Here is a 22416-nt window from a genome sequence, read left to right on the forward strand (position 1 = left end):
CATGATCTGAATATTTCCGTGCTTTGACAATATGTCTAAAAGGCAAAGAAAATGGAGGAAATGCCGAAGTTCAAGTGGTTTCTTAAGTGATATTTCTGTACAAGTCATCCTGAAATCAATATGCATTCTTCTCAAAAGTGAAGATGAGAACTAAGACAATTATCTGAAACATCCCATTAAACATTATCTTCTGATTTGATCCAGCTTGCCTCATCATGGTAATAGAGATTTCATTAAAAAACATTGTTTAGTAGGGGACAAAAGTCTCTTGGGACACCTGGGTGGCTACGTCAGTTAAGCGTCCAATTCTTGCTTTCAGCTCAGGTCATGATCTCATGGTTCATGAGACTGAGCCTCACACTGGCTCTACACTGACAGCATGGAGCCTGCTTGGGATTCTCTCTCTCTCCTCTCTCTGCCCCTCCCCTGTTAACACGCATGCACACACTCTCTCTCACTCTTTTTCTCTCAAAATAAATAAATAAAATGTAAAAAAAAATTTAAAATTAAAGAAAGAACGAAAAACGTCTCTCAATTTCTGTGAGGAAGGATACAAAAGCCTCAACTTTCCTAAGAGTAAGTATTATAAGAAAACAATGTATAACACAAATAGGAGAAGGAGAGGCAGAAGTTTATGAAATAAATGCATTGTAAAGATACTAAAATCATAATAAATTAATTATAATGAAAATACCAAAGAAAGCGGTCCATGGAAATTGGTATCCTAAAACACTTTATATTATTTAACCAGCTATAAGTTAGCTGTTGACAGGTTACATTTGCTACATACCTGACTTCTGATTTGACCTAATTTCTTCTTGAGATCCCGTGTTTCATCTTCCAGACGAAGATATGACGTAACCTCTGGGAAAGCCTCTGACATAGACTTTTTCTTCAGAGTATCCGCCAGTTCTTGTTGCAGTTGTCTCGCAACTACCTAATAAGACATTTCTGTTACTGATTTTCTAAATCATCTTATTATTAAATTATGTTAATAATAGACAACTCTCACATACGTACTTTGAGAAATATCAACACATACATCAATTCACCGTCTTTTTGTAACACATACACATTCCTGTTCACTGAATTCAGTTAAAGACACAAAAGGTGTTATCTCCCTGCCTAGTTCTGATATTTTATGGTGTCTCTTTCCAGTCTTAGCACGACAATTTCATCCTGCAACATGTGGTTTTTATGCAACCGATCTTGTGTTTTCTCATGATTATCAGAAAGCTAAGTAAAACCAAGCACATTTTCAGATAGCACTGAATAAAATGGCAGTATCATGATTTTCTTTGAAATGAAAGTATAATCTGTGTTTAAACAATGAAAAGGTTGCAGGGGGTGCCAGTGTGGTTCAGTTGGTTGAATGTCTGACTCTTGATTTTGGCTCAGGGAATGATCTCACATTCTGTGGGTTCAAGCCTCGCATCAGGCTCTGTGCTGACAGTCAGGAGCCTGCTCAGGATTCTCGCTCTCCCTCTCCCTGCCCCTCCCCTTCTTGCATTCTCTCTCTCTCTCTCTCTCTCTCTAATGAATAAAGAAACATGAAAAGGAAGGAAGGAAGGAAGAAAGAAAGAAAGAAAGAAAGAAAGAAAAAGAAAAGAAAATAGGAAGGAAGGAAGGAGGAAGGAAGGAAGGAAGGAAGGAAGGAAGGAAGGAAGGAAGATTACAGTAAGTGAATATCCAACTGGAAAAAAATAAAGTTGGCTCCAAATCTCAAATTTTAGACAAGCATAAGTTCCCAAAAGTTCAGAACTTTAACTGAAGATAATGAAGGCATGAAAGTCAAAAAGAATTTGTGAGAAAAGTGTTCAGAATCTCAGAATTGGAAAAGCCTTTCTCTGATTTACAACAAACCAGAAGGCCTAAAATAAAAGATTAATAAATCTGACTATACTTAAAAATTGAGTTTACAGTAGATATCGAACACTGCGAGCCCACAGTAAAATCCTTAGCTCTGCATATACTCGGACAGATTAAATTTCCTAAAATTCTTCTTTCCTGAGAATATTTCATAGATATGTACTTTGCTACCATTTCTATAGTCAGTTGTAAGAATATCTATTGATAACTGAAAAATCTAGGCACTGTACTATAATAGAAACACTTCTACATACATCAATGAACTCATTTGGTTATCACAATTCTAGAATGGAGAGATTAAAACGGTGAGCTGCAGGACTCTCCCCAGGTCTTCTCACTCCACAACTAGTGCTCTTGCACCAACCACTGCCACTTCTCTAGTGTAAATACACAAGTACGAAAGAAGTCTTGTATTTCAAAATACTCATAGGAAATAAGGTGAAATTTATACATCTCTTAGAATACCATGAGATGATTTACTGCTGCAATAACTTGCATTTCCTCTTCATGTTGAAAACAGTAATAAATATAAAAGAGGGGAAATACACTCAGCTATTTTATTAGGAATAAAATACCTATCAATAAATTATCATTAAGTATATACCACAGCATACCATTGTTATCAAAAGTTCCTTGTAATGAAATAGGATGCTACTTGAAGCAAAAGTGTTACTTTTCTCAAAAGTAGGAGACTTGATACCGAAAATATGATCAGTGAACTGGCTACACTTGTCCTCCTGTCCATTAGCGGAAGTGTTCACCTAAACTATTAATATATCAAGGCAGTGAAGTAACTGTTCAAAACTAAAACACATGTTGCTAGTAGCAATAGTTTTGAGATTAGGGAAAGCTCATCAATTCCTACGGAAAGTAATAAAAGCCTCTCCTTTGGATGAGGACATTATGAATGTCACTAGTTGTTGCAGACAATGCATTTAATCAAGAATATTATTTTATCCAGTGAAGCAAAAATGCCACCGTCCCCCATGCCCCTCCACAAAATATATGTGCTTTTAAAATCCTCTATAGTTTCCATGATGAACAGAGTTCAGTTTCATATGTACATACATATATATATATATATATATATACACACATATATATACACATACACACACACACATATGTATATATATATATATATATATATACACACACACACACACACACGGAGAAAAAAGTAATAATAACTAAAAAATAGAATGTATACAAATACACACATGTACTTCAAAATAACTAAAGAAGATACCTTAGAATTAGTTTTCTTATGAGCCATTTCTAGCTCCTTTTGCTTGCAAAAGAGATTGTTTAGACTTCCATCTTGTAAGACTCTGGCCTTCTGTTCTGGAGAAAGTTGCCACTGAGTGTCACTGCGCTCTTCTACAACCTGGAGACACATTTCATTATGATTCTGGTCTCATACCGTTAAAAAAAGAAGGTCAGGGGCGCCTGGGTGGCTCAGTCGGTTAAGCGGCCGACTTCGGCTCAGGTCATGATCTCGCGGTCCGTGAGTTCGAGCCCCGCATCGGGCTCTGTGCTGACAGCTCAGAGCCTGGAGCCTGTTTCAGATTCTGTGTCTCCCTCTCGCTGACCCTCCCCTGTTCATGCTCTGTCTCTCTCTGTCTCAAAAATAAATAAAAAACGTTAAAAAAAATTAAAAAAAAAAAAAAGAAGGTCAAAAGCTGAAGAGGAGAACTTTAAAAAAAATGTTCAAAAGAACATAATCCCATGTTTTAATTTATTTTAAACCTAAATAATATATATATTGAGTCAAAGGGATACTATAAAATATATATGTATAATATTACACTATGTAATATAGATGGAAATACAGTTTTTATCAAAAACTGATTTACCTGATTTTTTTTGGCCTTCAATTCTGTGTTTAGCATTCTAAGAGCGAGTTCAACTTGTTGTTTTGTTTCAACTTCTTTCTTATATTCGTCTTCTTTTCTTCTTAACTTTTCCCTAATATTTTCATATAACATATCAGCATTTCTTCTTTCTTCTTCTTCTTCTTGTTTTAAGGTACATCTGCAATTACATGTGCTTCTTTTAAAATTTGTTTTGTTAGACATAAAAAGTTCATTTTATGATACGGTTCCACATAAGTTGGCTTATCCAAATGAAAAATTTCTATGTTCTCCAATTGTTTTCCTTGTAGAGCTCATGTTTTTAATTTGTCACTTCAATCTCTTCCAAACCATATAGACAGTTGAAAAGAAGCCAGGAGAAAGCATTATGCAACTTCGTTAGTTTTAGTCAGTAATAACTCTGGTAGATGTTGTAGGAAAGGAAGTTTGAAATTATTCAGGAAAGTTAGAGTTGAAAATTACCCCCTTTCCCACAGGTATAATTATTCCTCCATAGGACAGATAATTCAGTTTCTCATTAAAAAGAGAAGTTGCTGTTTATAAGCAAGTTTATCAATTCACTGGAAATAAAATTTCCACTTGACGAAACCTTACAGGTACCTCCAAAAATGATGTGCAGTGAAAGAGAGCATCTGTGGATGTTGTTTACACAACATACACGTGCAGATTACTGTCATCCAAGACTACGCTGACGAGTCTAATATCTGTTGCCTATGCTTTTTGTTTCTTCTTCCACAACACTTGCAACTTACCTTGTTGATGATTACCTACTTTATGAATCACTTAAACATCCCTTCTAGAACAACACAGGATACGTATTAATTAAGTAAACAATAAATAGTAATATGACCTTTCAGCATACACTTTTGAATTAATTTTATCTACCTATGACAGAGATGCTGAAAAAACTTCTCAGTAACCACTTTCCGTATTACTTTTTTTAATGTTTATTCATTTTTGAGAGAGAAAGGGAGAGCCCATGCAAACAAAGGGGGGGGGGCAGAGAGAGAGAGAGAGAGAGAGAGAGAGAGTGAGGCAGAAAATCCGAAGTGGGCTCTGCACTGACAACACACAGCTCGATGTGGGGCTCGAACTCACGAACCCTGAGATCATGACCTGAGCCAAAGTCGGACGCTTGACTGACTGAGCCACCCAGGCGCCCCCATTTTACTTTGTTTAAATTTTTTATTGAGAGAGAGATGACGCAAGTGAGTGAGGGTGGAGAGAGGGAAAGAGAGACAGAATCCCACGAGGGGCAGACAGAGAGGGAGAGACAGAGTGAGAGAAGAGGAGCTCATCCAAAGCGGGGCTCGTGCTCACCCAAAGCAGGGCTCGAGCCCACCCAAAGCAAGGCTCAAACTCACGAGATCATCACCTGAGCCGAAGCCAGATGCTTAACCAGCTGAGCCACCCAGGCACCCCCACTTTACCTTTTAACCCCTGCATGTTAAGAAGCAAACGGAATCAATTTTGGCGGATTTTACTGTCTTGAGAAAAATGACCATTTTATATTCTGTTGGTAGGTACAGAAAGTAATATAAACTTTCATGAGAACAATTTAAAAATATGGATCAAAGACCTTTTTAAAATTTTTTATACTTTAACCAGATTACATTATATTGAAGAATTGACTCCAAGCAACTAACCAGACATGTAGAAACAGATTTATATAAAAGACATTCCTGACAGCATTAATTAAAATACAGAGAGATGAAAAACAAGCAGAATTCAATCTCTTAAATAATGATGTTTCTTGGACTATGGTGGACTTTCATATGGCCATTAAAATTGTGATTTGGAATATACATTAAAGTATTAGAAGTATTCACTGTTAAGAACTTGCTGTGTTATTGCCAAGAATCGCACACCTCACAACACTAAACAAGTATTCTTTCCAGGAAAATCCCATAAGGTAAGTCAGCAATTACAAAACTGCCCCTACACATCTGTAGTATAAAAGGAAACAGTTGAAATATTTCCTTAAAGCCAAGATGCTGTACCTCAAACTGCAGAATTCACGTTCCCATTCCACTTTTTGATGTTCTAACCGTGATATCATGTCTTTGGCTTCCTGTAGCTCGTTTTGTAGTGCACTAACCATTTTGTCCATTTTCATCATTTTTCCCATAAGAAGTTTACAGTGATTTTTGTTAAGTTTCCTTAATTTCTCATAGGAAACACGTATATCTTGGATTTTCAAGAAGCCAGCAGAATCTGCATCAGAGAAGAAACAGAAATAAAATAGATGAGTACTTTTTGCATATACAGGCCTGTGCATCTTCAATTCACTCATTCACACATTGAGTAAATATATACCTTCAATGGAAGATGTTATACTCAGCTCTACAGATGCAATAGAGAAGACCCCTGGCTCTCGATTAGCTTAAAGTCTAGTGAAGGAGAAAGACAACTCAAATGGTAATTCTAAATTCAGATAGTTCCTATTAGAAGACAGAGTTCTGTGATCATAACTTGATCTAGATTGGGCCCAAGGAAGATAGATGTCCCTGAGGAAGAGATAAATATACTGAGGAATGAAGGATGAGCAGGAGACAATTAAGCAAAGGAGGAAGACAAGCACTCTCGACAGTCTAGAGCATGTGCCGAAGTTCCAGTAATCTGCTTCTGGCCAAGATGGGGTAACACGTACTGATTGATCTTCCTACCTGAAGCAAGCAAAAACAAAACAGACAAAATACAATTTTAACATGATTTTCAAGACACAGAACTTCAGACAACGAAGGACAATGATCCCTGAAAACAAAACACGTTAGCCTAACACGTATGCCCAAGCTCACTGACTTGAGAGAGTTTTCAGGCTACGACACAGGAGACATAAATTATTTAAGTAGATTTCACCAGACTCCTTGAGTCGTGGTGGCAAAACTGAGAGTCTGGTGAAGTCAAGGCAGATAGAGACGACAGGTCAGCATCCAGGAGAGGAGAAAGCAGGACACAGAAAGAACCCTGGGCATCTGCACAGGGTCCCCTTTGGCTATTCAACAGAGTAACAACCAGTGCATACATGGAAGGAAGTCATCAAGGGAAAAAAAATCTGAAAAGAGTAGAGGAAGCACTGCCTGGTGCTCCCACAGCACGAGGGACAGTATCTATTCACATTAGCTAAGATAGAAAAACTCATAATTTGCCTTAGGCTGATCACCACTCTGGATTCATCCAATAATTTGTAAGAGCAAGACTAAAGGATCCAACTGTTTGTAAGTAACTTAACTATATCTCCAAACAAAGCATGAAAAGATAACTAGAGGCATGGAAGCTATTGTTTTAAAAACCAAATAGTACTTACAGAGATGTAAATTATGTTAGCCATGAACAATACGATGGGTAGGAATAAACACATATTAGACATCACAAAACAAAAGACTGAAGTTCAACATTGGAAACCTGGGAGAAAACTTCAACTGGGAAATATACAATTGCCCAAAGAGGCAGGGGAAAGGGACAGGAAAAAAAATGGCCCAAATCTTCCTAAACCTCATGAAAACTATAATCCCACTGACCCAGGAAGGATATGTCTAGCAAAGAAGAAATGGAAGTCAACTCTTGTGATTTGCCTAAACTCTATACGATGTGGTATAACATTACTGGAAGGGAGACTGTGATGCTGAAGCCATAGACTATAAACCCTAAACCAACCACTAAAGCAGCAAAACTGAAAAGTTCTAGCTAGGAAGCCTAAATAAATAGGTGAATAAATGAACACATGAATAAATGAATACATGAATAAATAAATGGATAAAACTGAATCATAAAAATTACTCGATTAAAAGAAAGCAGAAAAAGAAGAGAACGGGAACAAGGAGCAGATAGGACAAATGCAAATCAAACAGCATGATGACATATTCAAATCAACTATCTCAAAAATCACAGTAAATGGCCATTTGTAGCAACGTGGATGGAACTGGAGAGTGTGATGCTAAGTGAAATAAGCCATACAGAGAAAGACAGATACCATGTGTTTTCAGTCTTATGTGGATCCTGAGAAACTTAACAGAAACCCATGGGGGAGGGGAAGGAAAAAAGAAAAAAAGAGGTTAGAGTGGGAGAGAGCCCAAGCATAAGAGACTCTTAAAGCCTGAGAACAAACTGAGGGTTAATGGGGGGGTGGGAGGGAGGGGAGGGTGGGTGATGGGTATTGAGGAGGGCACCTTTTGGGATGAGCACTGGGTGTTGTATGGAAACCAATTTGACAATAAATTTCATATATTGAACAAAAACATCACAGTAAATGAAAACGGTCTAAAAGCCTCAACTAAAACGCAGACTGTCAGAATGGATAAAAAAGGAAGACTCAACTAGATGCCACCTATACAAAATGCACTTTAAATGTCAAGACAGAAATTTGTTCGAAAGACAGGAATATGATATACCACACTAACACTTGACCAAAGAAGGCTGAGCTAGAGTGGCTATATGAATAGCAGACAAAACAGTTTCAAGCAAAAAAAAAAAAATATTACCAGCAATAAACAACAGGTCACTGTATAATCATAAAAGGGTCAATTAAGAGCAATCTTAAATGTTCATGTATCTGTTAATAGCTTCAAAGTACATGAAGCAAAAATTGATAGAACTGAAAAGAGAAAGAGGCAAATTCACAATTATAGTCTGATATTTCAACACGCTCAACATCAGCAAGGGCATAGTAGACTTGGCCGCCACTATTCTTCTCAAGGATCTATGGAACACTTACCAAAAAAGACTATGTTCTGGGTCAAAAATAAATCTTAATAAAAGGAAGAAGTCAAGAGGCCTGAAGTCATAATAGTGTGTTCCCTGACCACAAAGCAATCAAATCAGAAATCAAGCACAAAAATATCTCTGGAAAATACTCAACTATTTGTGAACTACAGAACACATCGAAATATCCCCTGGGTCAAAGAAGTAATGAAAAAAGAAAAAAAAAATTAGAAAGGATTCTGAACTGAATGAAAATGAAAACATAGTAGAATTTGTAGAGTCCTGCTTTAGTAGCACTCACATGAAGACTGATAGCACTGAATGTATACATTAAAAAGGAAGAGGGAAGTGCGGTGCTCCTTGCTGCCTTTGTGGCTCCTCCCCCAGCTTCCCAAGGCACCCTGCCCTGCCCCGCCCCACCCTGGTAGTGGCTGGAGAGCAGGTGCTTTGTTCACAGAGCACAGCAGGCACTTGGGTGGGTGGGGGCGGGGTCCGCCAATGCCGGGAATTGAAGGTGGGGGAGTAGCTGTAGGAGGAGACCCCCCCTAGACTGAGGTGGGCATGGGTCGGGTCCCGGGTTCTGCTGGAGCGGGAGGCGGCGGCGGTGGCAGAGGCATGGTCCTTCTGGAAGGGAGAGCCCAATGCCTCTGCACCTGTCTCCCCTCCCTTCCTCTCCGCCCCTGCCATGGGTTTTGTGTTCTAGCTCCCCATCTTTTTCTCACTACCTACATCATCACCCTTCTTCCGACTTCGCTTCCCAGCTTCTTGCGACCCTTTCTCTCACTTAAGCCTCAGTTACTCAGGCTCTTTTCACCCTAGTCTTGCCGGAGACTTCATATGCCAGCAGTCTCTCTCATGGGATGTCCCCATCCTTCCCCTCTCCCCACATCCTATTCTGGGCTGATGGCAGCCAGAAATCCTTCCTATTGCATTTACCGGCAGTTTCCACCTGGCCCTGAAGCTTGGCGCAGATCAAGTCCACCACACCCACGCTGAGAAGGACCCCTAGGAGAACCACTTGTCCCATGGTGGTATTGGGCAATGTTTTCTCGATTTTCCTCTGGTTGCTTATTTTAGTCTGAGTATTTGTTACTCTCCACCGCTATACTTTACAAACATATGTTTTGGTTGCAAGACAAGGAGTTAGAAATGAGCCAGAGACCATTCACAGGTAAGGAGAAGATTTAGACATTTAGGATTCAAGGAAGTAAGGAGAAACAGAATGTTAAGAAGGTTAGATTCCTGAAAGTATTTTGATATCTTTTGTGATCTGAGGAAGTGGAGATTACTGAGCCTAAACAGATTGACATTTTGGGAGAAAATTTCATGGTGCTTGATTCGCTCTTGGAGTAACGTGAACACAAGTTCTCAAACCTGCATATTCTCTCAGTTGGAACCAGCTGTATATCTGAATGTTCACTTTCATCAGAACTAGTATAAGAGAAAGAATGGGAGTCTGCTTCAACGAAAATGACTACCTCCGGGACCGGAAAAGGGTTATTCTGTTTCCTAATAGTGTATATGGCCATTTTCATGGGAACAGATCAGGATTTTTACAGTTTACTTGGAGTATCCAGGACTGCAAACAGTAGAGAGATAAGACAAGCTTTCACGAAGTTGGCATTGAAGCTACATCCTGATAAAAAAAAACAAAAAACAAAAAACAAACAAACAAACAAAAAAAAAACGAATAACCCAGGGCGCCTGGGTGGCTCAGTCAGTTGAGCGTCCAACTTCCGCTTGATCGGGTCATGATCTCACAGGTCGTGGGTTAGAGCCCCGCGTCGGGCTCTGTGCTGATGGCTCGGAGCCAGGGGCCTGCTTTGGATTCTGTGTCTCCCACTCTCTCTGCCCCTAACCCACTTGCATTCCGTCTCTGTCTCTCTCAATAGTAAATAAACAGTAAATACATAAATAAATAAATAAATAAATAAATAAATAAATAAATAAATAAATAACCAACCAACCTACCAACCAAATTAATAATCCTAACGTATTTTCAAAAATAAATAGAGCATATGAAGTACTCAAAGATGAAGATCTGTGGGAAAAGCATGACAAATACAGAGAGAAGGGACTTGCAGATGATCCAGAAGGTGGCCCGTATGAAAGCTGGGATTATGATCGTTATGATTTTGGTATTTATGATGATGATCTTGAAAGCATGACATTGAATAGAAGAGAAGTGGATGCTGCTGTTCATTGTGGAGAACTGTGGTTTGTGAACTTTTACTCCCCAGGATGTTCACACTGCCATGAATTAGCTCCCACACGGAGAGACTGTGTTAAAGAAGTAGATGGATTACTTTGAATTGGTGCTGTTAACTGTGGTGATGATAGAATGCTTTGCCGAATGAAAGGAGTCAACGGATCTCCCAGCCTCTTCGTTTTTAGGTCTGGAACGTCCACGGTGAAATATCACGAGCACAGATCAAAGGAAAGTTTGGTGAGTTTCGCCATGCAGCACGTTAGAAACCCAGTGATGGAATTATGGACAGGAAATTGTGTTCACTCCATAGAAACTGCTTTTGCTGCTGGTATTGGCCAGCTGATCACTTTTTGTTGCAAAGGAGGAGATGTTTAACTTCATAGACACGACTCAGGCTCAGGGGCATGTTGGATGGTCTGGTTAATGTAGGATGGATGGACTGTGCCACCCAGGACAAACTTTGTAAAAGTCTGGATATTATCACAAGTACTACTGCCTATTTTCCTCTGACACCACATTAAATACCAGAGAGAAAGGCAGCGTTTTGTTCCTTAATTCACTGGATGCTCGAGAAATATATTTGGAAATCATGCATAGTCTTCCAGATTTTGAGCTACTTTTGGCAAATACACTAACGGATCGATTGGCTCATCATCTGTGGCTCTTATCGTTTAGTTTTGGAAAACATGAAAATCCAAATGATCCTGAGTTGAGGGAACTAAAAACTCTACTCAAATTGATCAATTCAAGTTGGCAAGGCTGACTGTCCCTCTGCACCAGACATCTGTAGTAATCTCTCTGTATTTCAGCCATGTCTAGCAGTATTTAAAGGACAAGGAACCAAAGAATATGAAATTCATCATGGAAAGAAGATTCTATATGATATACTAGCCTTTGCCAAAGAAAGTGGTAATTCTCATGTTGCCACACTTGGACCTCAAAATGTTCCCGCCGATGACAGGAACCGTGGCTTGTTAATTTGTTTGTGCCATGTTGTCCACCATGTCAAGCTTTATTGCCAGAGTTACAAAAAGAATCAAAGCATCTGCGTGGTCAGCTTAAGTTTGGTACACTAGATGGTACGGTTCACGAGAGACCCTGTAACACGTATAACATTCAGGCGGATCCAACAACAACAGTGGTATTCAACCAATTTAAGGTTCATGAATAAGAAGGACATCACTCTGCTGAACAGATCTTGGAATTCATAGAGGATCTTAGGAACCTTCAGCGACCTCCCTGACACCCACCACTTTCAATGAACTAGCTAAACAAAGAAACCATGATGAAGTCTGGATGGTTGACTTCTACTCCCATGGTGTCATCCATGTCAAGTCCTAATGCCAGAATGGAAAAGAATGGCCCGGACACTAACTGGATAGTTACTGTGGGCAGTATAGACTGCCAAAAGTATCATTCTTTTTGTGCCCAAGAAAATGTTCAGAGATACCCTGAGATAAGATCCCCCCCCAAAACCAAATAAAGCTTTTCAGTATCACAGTTACAATGGCTAGAAGAGAGATTTGGGGCACGGGATTTCGACCTCAAGCATCCACAAATCTATTGACTCAGACTTTCGATGAAAAAGTTATACAAGGGAAAAATCACCGGGTGATTGAATGCTATGCTCCTTGGTGTGGACCTTGCCAAAATTTTGCTCCAGAGTTTAAGCTCTTGGCTAAGACGATGAAAGGAAAAGCGAAAGCTGGAAAAATAGACTGTCAGGCTTCGGTTCAGACATGCCAGAAAGCTGGCATCAGAGCCTATCCGACTGTTCAATGTTTTCCCTATGAAAAAGCAAAGAGAAACATTTGGGGAGAGCAAATAGATGCCAGAGATGCAAAAGCAATCGCTGTCTTACTAAATGAAAAATTGAAAAATCTCCACACTCATGGAGAGAGAGATGAGGATGAATTTTAATGATGTGAAGAGAAAAGGAATTCTAACCCATGACATCAGAGGAACATCTTTGTAGGATGTTGCTACATTCTGGGTCACACTAAAGGAACATTATCTCGGAATTGTAATTGCACAGTCTGAATTCTGTACAACATTGGTATAAATGAAGGGTCTGCAAGCTTTTTCTGTAAAAGGCCAAACTGTAAATATTTTAACCTTTGTAGACCATATAATTTTGTCACATAGTACTTTGTTTTTGCTTTGTGTACAACCCTTTACAAAATCTAAAACTTTTCTTACCTCAGGGCCATACACAAACAAGCCAAACAACATTCTGTCCACAGGCCATAGATTGCTGACCCCTGGAAATGGTACTAAAACTGCCTGGCTCAACCAGGAGCCTGCTCTGTCAAGTACATACATGTCTAGGGTCTATTTCTTAAAGTTTTGTGGCTGGCCTGAAAGGAAATAATTTGGTATTTATTTACCTGTCTGAAAAATTGTGTGAAATGGATTGTGGCCATAGTGTAATTAAAACACACACACACACACACACACACACACAATGTGGCAAGCAGATAGCCTATTTTCATGGTGTATTATAGTAAAGAGATTTTCTTCTTTTTTCTTTCTAAAGGTTGAAGAACTGATTTTAATTTTTCACAATTGAGAAAAATTTTGGTAAAATAATGCCAATAGATTTCTACAGTATCTAGAAGAAGAAGAAGAAGAAGAAGAAGAAGAGAAGAAGAAGAAGAAGAATGAGGAGGGAAGGAGGGGGAGCAGAAGAAGAGGAGGAGGAGGAGGAGGAGGAGCATAGAGGAGGCGCAAGAAGACAGAGGAGGAGGAGGAAGGAGGAAGAGGAGGGAAGGAGGACAGGGAGATGGAGAGGGAAAGGGAGAAGAACAAGAAGAAGAAGAAGAAGAACAAGAAGAAGAAGAACAACAACAACAAGGAGAAAGAGGAGGGAAGGAGGAGCAGAAGAAGAGGAGTAGGAGGAGGAAACAGGAGGCGGATGAAAACAGAAGAGGAAGAGGAAGGAGGAAGAGGAGGGAAGGAGGACAGGGAGATGGAGAGGGAAAGGGAGAAGAAGAAGAGGAAGAAGAGGAAGAAGAAGAAGGAGAAGAAGAAGAAGAAGAAGAAGAAGAAGAAGAAGAAGAAGAAGAATTAGAAGAAAGAGGAAGGGGAAGAGGAGAGAAGGAGGAGAGGGAGAGGGAGACATAGCGGGAAAGAGAGAAGAAGAAGAAGAAGAAGAAGAAGAAGAAGAAGAAAAAGGAGGAGGGGGAGAAGGAAGAAGGAGAGGAGGAAGGAGAGGAAAAAGAAGAGGAAGAAGAGGATGAGGAAGAAGAAAGGTCTGAAATTTATGACATTGGGTTCCACCTTTTGAAACTAGAAAAGGAAAACAAATTAAACACAAACCAAGCAGAAGAAAGGAACTAATAAAACTCAAAGACATAAATCACATGAAAGAAAGCAGAAAAACGATAGAGAATAATCAATGAAACCAAATGCTTTCAGGAGGTGAAAAAAGGGATCAATTTCTACCAAGACTTATCCCAAAATGAAGAGAAACAAGGGAAGTATTAACAATATATCAGAGATTAGTAATGTAACCAACAATACTGGAGATTCACAGATACTAAAAAATAACAAAGTACTATTATGAACTTTATATAATTAATTTGACAACTCAGATGCAGTGGGTAAATCCCGTGAAAGGCAGAAATGATCGAAGCTCAATCAAGAATAAAGGGTGCCTGGCTGGCTCAGTTGATAGAGCATGTGACTCTTGATCTCTGGATTGTGAGTTCAAGCCCCATGTTGGGTGTAAAGATTACTGAAATGAAATGAAATGAAATGAAATGAAATGAAATGAAATAAAGTGAAATGAAGTGAAATGAAATAAAGTGAACTTAAATAAAATAAAAAAATAAAATAAAGGAAAAAAAGAACCGATAAGCTAACTAACGCTATATGTAAAAAAGAAACTAAACTCTTAGATAAAGATCTTTCCACAGGAAACAATTCCAGGGCCAAGTGGCTACACTAGTAAATTCATCCAACATTTTAGGAAGAAATGTTATCTTTCTACACAAAGTCTCTCCCAAAAATGGAGAGGAGAAATATTTCTCACCTCATTCTATAAGGCTAGCATTACCTGAAACCAAAACTAGACAAAGATACTATAAGAAATAAAATTCTGTCATAAGCATGGGAGTACAATTTCTGAAGAAACCATCCACAAATCAAGTCTAACACTACATTAAAGAGGGGTGTGTCAACATGACAGAGAAGTAGGGGGACCTGAAATTACCACATCCTTCAAACACAGCAGTGAGGCAAGATGTGGAAATCTAGGAATCCGGGCTACAGAGTGACATAAACATCTCCAGGGGCCGCCCATGGGGACAACTTGCCAGGTCATGGAGATTTTTAATCTATTCTTTCTGCACCTCTTCTGTATCTCCTTCTTATTTTCCTTTCTCTCTCTCTCTCTCTCTCTCTCTCTCTCTCTCTCTCTCTCTCTCTCCCCTGCCTGGATTACGTTGTATAGTTTCTCTGATTCTCTGCCTGGTCAATTTTTTGTCTTCTTTTCTTTTCCTTTGCCCCTGTCATTTCTCCCTTTGTTTGAGATAAGGCATCTTCCATCACCCCCCCCCCCCCAGTGTTTAAATTCTTTTCCAAGGTTACATTATGAACAAATCTAAGCACACCTGCTGGAATGGCCAACCCACCAATATGAGTAGGGAAATAAAGCAACCAGAGTCACAACAGAGAGCATGAAACACACTCCAAAGATACCTGTTGAAGGGCCAGGCCCTGGATAGTATACGACCCCTTTTTAAAATAGTAGTGCTGACAGGTGCAGGACACATGACAACTAGGAAAACACATAAAGTATCGAACACTGAGGAAATGGAAGAATTCTCCTCAAAAGAAACTCCAGGAAGAAATGAGAGCTAGAGAATTGCTCAAAACAGATATAAACAATATATCGGTTCAAGAATTTAGAATAATAGGTGTAAGATTAACAGCTGAGCTTACAAAAAAGCATAGAAGTCAGCAGAGAATCTATTGCTGCAGGGATCAAGGAACTAAGAAATAGTCACAGCAATTAAGAAATACTGTAAATAAGATGCAAAATAAACTAGATGCAGTAACAGCAAAGAAGGAGGAAACAGAGGGGAGAATAAGTGACATAGAAGATGAAATTATGGAAAATGACGAAGCCAAGAAAAAGGGTGATAAGAAAATATTAGACCATGAGGGGAGTATTAGAAAACTAAGTGATTTGATGAAATGTAATATTTATCCGGATCATAAGAGTTCCAGCATAAGAGAGAGAGACAGAGAAAAGGGCAGATGGTTTACTTGAACAAATTATAGGTGAGAACTTCCCTAATCTGGAGAAGGAAGCAGACATCCAAATCCAGCAGGCACAGACAACTCCCTTCAGATTCAACAAGAATAGGTCATCTCCACAGCATATCATAGTGAAAGTGGCAAGTTACAAAGAGAAAAGAGAATTCTGAAAGCAGCAAGTGACAAACGGGCCTTAACCTACAAGGGTAGACACATATGGGTACTAGCAGACCTGCCTGCTGAAACTTGGCAGGCCAGGAGGTGATGGTAGGAAAAAGTCCATGTGCTGAATAGGAGAATATGCAGCTAAGAATCCTTTCTCCAGCAAGGATGTCATTCAGAATAGAAGGAGAGATAGGCTTTCCCAGAAAACCAAAAACTACAAGAGCTCATGACCACTAAACCAGCCCTGCAGGAGATCCTAAGGAGACTCTGTGAGTGGAATGTTGTCAAGGCTACAAAGGACCAGAAACATCACCACAAGCATGAAAGCTCCAGACAACACAATGACATGAAATCCATATCTTTAAATAATCACTCTGAATGTGAAGGGACTAAATGGCCTTATCAAAACACATAGCGTATCTGAATGGATTAAAAAAAAAAAAACAAAATCCATCTATATGCTGTCTACAAGAGACTTATTTGAGACAGGAGGACACCATTAGATTGAAGGTTAGGGGATAGAGTACCATGTATTATGCTACTGGAAGTCAAAAGAAAGCTGGGGTAGCCATACTTAGATCAGACAAATGAGATTTTAAACTAAAGTCTCTAACAAGAGATGGCGAAGGGCATTATAACATAATTAAGGGATCTATCCATCAAGAAGAGCTACCAGTTGTAAATGTTGGTGCCCCCAACTTGAGAGTCCCCAAATATATACATTGATTAATCATAAACATAAGCAATCATATTGATAATCATATGGAAAATGTAGGTGACTTTAATACTCCCTAACAACAATGGACAGATCACCTAGGCACAAAATCGGTAAAGAAACAAAGGCCCTGAATGATACGCTGGACCAGATGGATTTGACAGATCTATTCTGAACTTTTCATCCAACAGCAGCAGAATACACATTCGTCTCAAGTGCACGTGGAACATTCTCCAAAACAGATCACACAGAGGGTCACAAAACAGCCCTCCATAAATATAAAAGAACGGAGATCATACCATGCGTATTTTCAGATCACAACACTATGAAACTTGAAATCAAACAAAAGAAAAAGTTTGGGAAGCCTCTAAATGCATGGAGGTTAAAGAACATCCTACTGGAGAAAGAATGGGTCAACCAGACGATGAAAGAAAAAATTAAAAAACATACATGCAGGCAAATGAAAATGAAAACATGACAGTCCGACCCCTTCGGGATTCAGCAAAGGGAGCCCTAAAAGGAAAACACATCTCCATCCTGGCCTTTCTCAAGAAATAAGAACAATCTGAAATACAAAATGGAACCTCACACCTAAAGAAACTAGAAAAAGAACAGCAAAGAAACCCTACAGCCATTAGAAGAAATAATAAAGATTAGAGCAGAAATAAACACTACAGAATCCAAAAGAAAAACCCCAAAAAACAAACAAACAAAAAAAATAGTAGAACAGATCAATGAATCTAAGAGCTGTTTTGTTTTAAAGAATAAATAAACTTGATAACCCCCTAGCCAGCTTTCTCAAAAAGAAAAGAGAATCCAAATAGATAAAATCACGAATGAAAAAGGAGAGGTCACAATCAACACCACAGAAATACAATTATTAGAGCATACCAGGAAAATGTATATGCCAACAAACTGGACAACCTGGAGGAAATGGACACATACCTAGACAACTACACATTACCCAAACTGAAATGGGAAGAAATAGAAAATTTGAACAGACCCATAACCAGCGAAGAAATTCAATCAGTTATCAAAAATCTCCCAACAAATATGAGTCCTGGGCCAGAAGTCTGCCCACGGGAACTCTACAAGAAATTTAAAGCAAAGTTAATACCGATTCTTTTCCAGCTGTTGAACAAAGAAATGGAAGAAAAGCTTCCGGACTCTTTCTATGAGGCTAGCATTACCTTGATTCCCAACACAGATAGAGACCCCACTAAAAAGGAGAATGACAGGCCAATATTCCTGATGAACATGGATGCCAAAATTCTTAACAAGATACTAGAAAATCCAATTCAGCAGTATATGAAAGAATTCTTCACCATGATCAAGTGGGATTCATTCCTGGGCTACAGGGCTGGTTCAATATTCGCAAATCAATCAAAATGATACATCACCTTAATAGAAGAAAGGATACGATCATTCATATGATCCTGTCAATAAATACAGAAAAACATTTGACAAAATACAGCATTCTTTGTTAATAAGAAACCCTCAAGAAAGTTGGGATACAAGGAACAAACCTTAACATACTAAAAACCATATATGAGAAGCCTGCTGCGAATATCCTCAATGGGGAGAAACAGAGAACTTCCCCCCTACCCTGCCGGCCGAAGATAAGGAACACAAAAGGGACGTCCACTCTCACCAGTGTTGTTGAACATAGTGGTGGAAGGCCTAGCCTCAGAAATCATACAACAAAATGAAATAAAACACATCTAAATTGGCAAAGAAGAAGTTAAACTTGCACTTTTCGCAGATGGCATGATACTCTACATGGAAAACCTGAAAGACTCCACCAAAAAGCTGCTCCAACTGATACATGAATTCAGCAAAGTCACAGGATACAAAATCAACACACAGAAATTGATTGCACTTCTATATGCCAATAATGAAGTGACAGAAAGAGAAATCAAGAAACCGAGCTCATTTGCAATTACACCAAGAACCATAAAATACCTAGGAATCAATCTAACCAAAGCTATAAGAGATTTGTATCCTGAAAACTATAGAAAACATATCAAATAAATTAAAGAAGACACAAAGAAATAGAAAAACATTCCATGCTCATGGACTGGAAGAAGAAATATTGTGAAAATGTCGATAACGACCCAAAGCAATCTACACATTCAGTGCAATCCCAATCAACGTTGCACCGGCATTCTTCTCAGAGCTACAACAAACAATCCTACAATTTGTATGGAACCACAAAAGATCCCAGATAGCCAAAATAATGTTGAAAAAGAAAACCAAAGCTGGAGGCATCACAATCCCAGACGTTAGCCTCTACTACAAAGCTGCGATCATCAAGGGAGTATACTATTGGCACAAAAAGAGACACAAAGGCGAATGGCATAGAATAGAGAATCCAGAAATGGACCCACAAATGTATGGCCAACTAAACCTTGGCAAAGCAGGAAAGAGTATCCAATGGAAAAAGATAGGCTCTTTAGCAAACGGTGCTGGGAGGTCTTGGCAGCAACATGCGGAAGAATGAAACAGGACCAGATTCTTACACCGTGAATAAACTCAAAATGGATGAAAGACCTCAATTGATAGAGGAAACCATCAAAACCCTGGAGAAGAACACAGGCCACAACCTCTTTGACTTTGGCTACAGCAAATTCTACTCAATACATCTCTGAAGGCAAGGGACATAAAAGCAAAATTGGACTATTGGGACCTCATCAAAGTAGAAAGCTTCTGCACTTCAAAGGAAAAAATCCACAAAATTAAAAGGCACCAACGGAATGGGAGAAGATATCTGCACATGACATATCAGATAAAGGATTAGTACCCATACTCTAGAAAGAATTGGCCAAACTCAACACCGGAAAAACAAATAATCCAGGGAAGAAATGGGCAGAAGACATGAATAGACACTTCCAAAGAAGACATCCAGATGGCCAACAGGCACATGAAAGGATGTGGAACGTCGCTCATCATCAGGGAAATACAAATCAAAACCACATTGAGATACCACCTCACACCGGTCAGGGTAGAAAAAATTAACAACACAGGAAACAGCAGACATTGGTAAGGATGTGCAGAAATGGGAACTCTCTTGCACTGTCGGTGGGAATGCATGGGTGGTGCCACTGCTCCGGAAAACAGAGTGGAGGTTCCTCAAAAAATTAAAAATAAAATTACCCAACAACCCAGCAATTGCACTACTAGGCATATATCCAAGGGACACAGGAGTGCTGATTCATAGGGGCACATGTACGCCAAGATTTATACTATCAATCACCAAATTATGGAAAGAACACAAATGTCCATCAACTGATGAATGGGAAAAGAAGATGTGGTTTATATATACAATGGATATTACTTGGCAATGAGAAAGAATGAAATCGTGCCACATGCAACAACATGGATGGAACTGGAGGGTAGTATGTGAAGTGAAATAAGTCAGTCAGAGAAAAACAGATATCATATGTTTTCACTCATATGTGGATTTTGAGAAACTGAACAGAAGAACATGGGGGAATAGAAGGGGAAAAATAGTTTCAAACAGAGAGGGAGGCAAACCATAAGAAACTCTTAAATACAGAGAACACACTGAAGGTTCATGGAGGGGTGGGGGAAAGAGGAGAATAGGTGATGGGAATTGAGGAGGGCACTTGTTGGGATGAGCACTGAGTGTGGTATGTAAGTAATGAATCATGGGAATATACTCCCAAAGCCAAGAGCACGATGTATACACTGTACGTTAGCTAACTTGACAATAAATTATATTTCATTAATTAATTAATTAAACTACAGCCATGTGTGTTTGTGGGGGGTGGAATGTAACAATGCACTAAGGGATAATTTGTTATTACCAAATGGGGTTTATCCCAGAAATGCAGAGTTGGTTTAAGATTCAAAAACCATATCTATCTCCGTAGATAAAATATGTTCCTTGTCAAAATTCAACATCCGTTCCAGATAAAAACTTTCGGCAATCCTGGAATACAAGGGAGCTTCAATATGATTTAAAACAAAACAAAACAAAACAAAACAAAACAAGTCATGATAACTCTATAGCTAACGTTATAAATAATGGTGAAAAACTGAATGCATTTCCTATAAGACCAGGAAGAAGACAGGAATGACATTCACTGAATGACTTCTGTTCAGCACTATACTAGCAGTTCTAGCCAATGCAATCAAAAAAGATAAAGCAACAAAGGACATCCAGATAGAAAATGAAGTGAAACTGTCTCTACTAGAAAGGACATGGTCACAAAATAGAAGTTGGCAAACTCCAGCCCATGGGCCACGTTACTTGTTTTGGTAAATTAAATTTTATCAAAATACAGCCATTTCCATTAATTTATGCAGTATCTATTGGCTGCTCTTATAGTACAATGGCAAAGCTGATTAGTTGTGACAGAGAATGAATTGGCTACAAGTCTACAATATTTACCATTATTAGTAAAATAGTAGTTGAAAATGAATTCTTATGACCTTTGCTTATGTAGAAAATCTGACAGCATTAAGAAAAATGCTACTAGAATTAATAAATGAATTAATCATGGCACATGGATGACTCAGTCGGTTGAGTGTCTGTCTCTTGATTTCAGCTCAGGCTATGATCCCAGAGTCATGGGATGGAGCCCGATGTCAGGCTCGCACTGAGCATGGGGACTGCTTAAGATTCTCTCTCTCTCTCTCTCTCTCTCTCTCTCTCTCTCTCTGCCCCTCTCCCCTGCTCATGTATTCTCTATAATATTAAATATATCTATACATATAAATTTATCAAGGTTGGAGGATACAGAATCATTACACAAAAGTCAACTGTATTTCTATATATTAGCTATAAAGAATCAAAAATTAAAATTTCAGGGCATCTGGGTGGCTCAGCTGGTTAAGCACTGGGCTCAGGCTCAGCTCATGATCTCACCATTGGTGATTTCAAGCCCCACGTCGGGCTCTGTACTGATAGCTTGGAGCCTGGAGCCTGCTTCAGATTCTGTCTACCTCTCTCTCCGCCCCTCCCCAACTCATGCTCTGTCTCTCTCAAGAGTAAGCATTAAAAAAATTAAATTTAAGATGTATTATTTACAACTGCACTGAAAATAAAAAATAATCACGGTTAATATCATAAAAGACAGAAAGACCTATACTTTAAACACTACAAAATGTTACTGAGAAAATTTTAAAAGACCTATATCAAGGGAGAGATATATACTCTGTTCAGCGGTTGAAAGATTCAATATTGTCAAGAAGCCAATTCTCCCCAAATAAATCTGTAGATTCAACATAATCTAAACTTAAATCCCAGAAGACCACCAGAGTTGTTTGTTTGTTTGTTTGTTTGTTTTAAGAAACAGACAAACTGATTCTAAAATTCACGTGGAAATGCAAAGGATCCAGAGTAGCGGAAGAACACTGAAAAGAACACAGCAAGATGACAAACACTACCTGATTTCAAAAATCCTTATAAACTGGCAGTGATTAAAACAGCATAATATTGGTACAAAGATGGACAAAGAGATCAATGAGAAAGAATAGCGCCCATACATAAACCCACACATATGTGGCCAACTGATTATGACAAAGGAGCAATGGCATAAAGTGGAGAAAACACAGCCTTTTCAATAAATGGTGCTGGAACAACTAGATATCCATAT

General features: G+C 38.9%; 1 protein-coding gene and 1 pseudogene across 1 annotated transcript in view; one reads left to right on the forward strand and one right to left on the reverse strand.

Annotated features, from left to right (window-relative positions):
- LOC124507605 (ankyrin repeat domain-containing protein 26-like) overlaps nt 1–22416 on the reverse strand; it is a 705441-nt gene that overhangs the window by 516441 nt on the left and 166584 nt on the right. Inside the window, 4 exon segments of the mRNA XM_047073901.1 lie at nt 791–937; nt 3119–3256; nt 3726–3903; nt 5744–5957. Coding sequence (XP_046929857.1) covers nt 791–937; nt 3119–3256; nt 3726–3903; nt 5744–5957 — 677 coding nt within the window.
- Nucleotides 9893–12573, forward strand: LOC124507602 (dnaJ homolog subfamily C member 10-like; annotated as a pseudogene).

The sequence above is a fragment of the Lynx rufus genome, unplaced genomic scaffold (assembly GCF_022079265.1).
Source record: "Lynx rufus isolate CCGP_SWC_20201006 ecotype Redwood Valley unplaced genomic scaffold, mLynRuf1.p SCAF_12, whole genome shotgun sequence".
Lineage (NCBI taxonomy): Eukaryota > Metazoa > Chordata > Mammalia > Carnivora > Felidae > Lynx > Lynx rufus.